The sequence below is a fragment of the Homalodisca vitripennis genome, chromosome 4 (assembly GCF_021130785.1).
Source record: "Homalodisca vitripennis isolate AUS2020 chromosome 4, UT_GWSS_2.1, whole genome shotgun sequence".
In the NCBI taxonomy this organism is placed as follows: Eukaryota; Metazoa; Arthropoda; class Insecta; order Hemiptera; family Cicadellidae; genus Homalodisca; species Homalodisca vitripennis.
In genome coordinates, this window is record NC_060210.1 from 171,521,394 (window position 1) to 171,523,937 (window position 2,544).

Below are 2,544 nucleotides of genomic sequence, written 5' to 3' on the forward strand. Positions count from 1 at the left end.
AAAACGGAGGTGTAGCCATTTTTTCCTCTAGTAAATTAAACTGCAAACAAATTAATCTTGATGCTTATTGTGTTGAAATGGTTTTGGAATTGACAGCTGTAGAGATGTCTAATGTGTCCACCATTCTTGTATCAGTGTACAGATCTCCATCTGGGGACTTTGAGCATTTTATTGACCTGCTTGATTTGTGCTTAAACTACTTGTCCAAACTTAAAGTTAAGAATATAGTTCTCTGTGGCGACTTCAATATACACTTGGAGATACCCTCTAGAGAAGAGGCCGCATTCTCAAACCTTCTGCGTAGCTAACGGTCTCTATATAACATCTCGTGTGCCCACCCGTGGGGCTGCTTGTTTGGATCGCTGCGGCCACTAACGCTGACTCGTGGAACACAGAAACTGAAGTGGTCAATCCCCTCGTAGCTGACCATTGGAGCTGTGGTGCTGACGATTTCAACAGACATGGTAAGACCCTGCAACCAATTCTTGGCTTGCTAATTACAGGATTGAAAAGAGAGTTATAAATTCAAATAACCTGTCCTTGCTACGTAGGGAATTAATGAATGCCCAGTGGAAATTAAGCAAAACACCTATTGACCCTGCTGATAATTTTGAATCTTTTTTTCTGACATTTAAGGACAAATTCGACTCTTTGTTTCCTGTAAAGTTTTTCAAGCATAAGCATAATGAGCCTAAACCATCTTACACCAACAGAGGACCCAAGGTTAAACAATGGTACACACCCCTGAACTTGCTAAAATGCGTGCATCTGTTTTGCTTCTTCATGACTATCATAAGGAGTGCTGGTAACCTGGCTCTTAAGGATGTTTATTACAAAATGTACTGTGAAAGGAAAAGGGAGTACAGTTGGATGGTCAAGGAGGCTAAAAAGAACAGTAATACTAACCACATCTTACAATCTTCCAATCCATGCAAGTCTGCTTGGGAAATAGTAAACAGTCACAGGAAATCTGGTCCTGTCCCCATGACTATGGCGACTCCTGATGAGTTCAATAATTATTTTGCCAATGTAGCTGATAACATCATTTCAAGCTTGCCTGATGTGCAGACAGACCCTGTTGCAACAATGATGGACCCTATACCAGGACTGAGGCTTATTAAGTGGAAGGAGGTGAGTACCATTTGAAGTACTAAGCATGGTTAGGGGATTTAAGGACTCAAGGAGCCAGGATGTTCATGGGTTTGTCTACATTTATTTTGAAATCTGTAATAAATGAGATTGTAGGGCCTCTTACTTTAACTGTTAATGCATGCCTCAGAAATGGGATATTTCCAGAGATTCTGAAAACCTCTCGAACAGTACCAGTCTTTAAAAAGGGCGATCCCATGCTGCCATCTAACTTTCGTCCGATCTCCTTGGTGCCTATCTTTTCCAAGGTGTTTGAAACCATAATGAAAACCCAACTTATGGAGTACTACTTTGAGCAGAAACAAATTGCTACTTGACGCTCAACATGGGTTTATAGAAGGGGACGCTCAACAACAACAGCCATGCTTAGCCTAGTTGATAGGATTACTGAAGCTTTTGAGGACAGAGAATTCCGTTTTACTTGGTCTATGTGATCTAAGTAAAGCGTTTGACGTAGTTTTTCCCACGAAATTTTTGTCAGCAAAGTTACGAAAATACGGGATAGGGGGCACAGTGCTAAGCAGCGTCTGCAATTACTTGTCCAATCGTAAACAGCTAGTGTCACTTATGGGGGCTTCTTCAAACACTAAAAGTATCCTGCATGGTTGTTCCACAGGGATCTGTTCTTCGGGCCGTTTTTGTTCACCATCATGATCAATGACCTGCATATGAACGACCAAACTTTGTTATTTGCAGACGACACGACCCTGATGAGCAGAGGGAGCGACATCACCCAACTACGTTTGGAAGCCAGTTACCTACTAGAGGAGGCTAAAGATTGGTTCAACTGTAATAGACTTAAGATAAATGAAGAAAAAACCCAGACGCTGCTTTGCACTCTGAAGACTGGGGTCCCCTTCCAGGAGGCGGTAAAGCTGTTGGGGTTCTGGCTGGACTCTAAGTTAAGTTGGAACGACCACTTATCAAAGGTATGTACCAAACTCTCTCGAGTCATTTACCTCCTGAGGAAGCTAAGGGCTTTGATAACCAGACCTTATCTTTTGACTGTGTATCATGCCCTTTTTCATAGTCACCTGATGTATGGCATTGTGCTGTGGGGACATTCCCCGGCTGTTCGGGATGTATTGCTGCTGCAAAAAGGCCTTAAGAATCTTAACATCATCGGCCCCGCGCGAAACACTGCCGGCCCCTTTTTATGGAACTCGCGTTTCTCACCGTATACAGCCAGTACAATCCTCAACACCCTGGTGCTTCTTAGGGAGAACTTGGCTGATTTTGTGACCAGAGACAACGTGCATAAATATAACACCCGCCGAGCTCAGGACCTCGACATGCCCCGCTGTCGTCTCAGTGGCACTCAAAAGGCCTACCCACAGTCTGCAATCAAGATTTTTAACACTTTGCCCGCAGAATGTGCGAGTACTGGAAATGAGA

At 43.3% G+C, this 2,544-nt stretch overlaps 1 protein-coding gene across 1 annotated transcript; it reads left to right on the forward strand.

Annotated features, from left to right (window-relative positions):
- The first annotated feature begins 803 nt into the window (after window positions 1–803).
- Window positions 804–2,239, forward strand: LOC124360624. Its single transcript, XM_046814390.1, has 2 exons — window positions 804–1,131; window positions 1,846–2,239. Exons 1-2 carry the CDS (start codon window positions 838–840, stop codon window positions 1,858–1,860), a joined length of 309 nt encoding a protein of 102 aa, XP_046670346.1. The 5' UTR covers window positions 804–837; the 3' UTR covers window positions 1,861–2,239.
- Window positions 2,240–2,544: the final 305 nt, after the last annotated feature.

What these genes read in the sequence shown, in the direction of transcription:
- LOC124360624 (XM_046814390.1), top strand. Translation starts at nt 838, where the DNA reads ATGTACTGTGAAAGGAAAAGGGAGTACAGTTGGATGGTCAAGGAGGCT.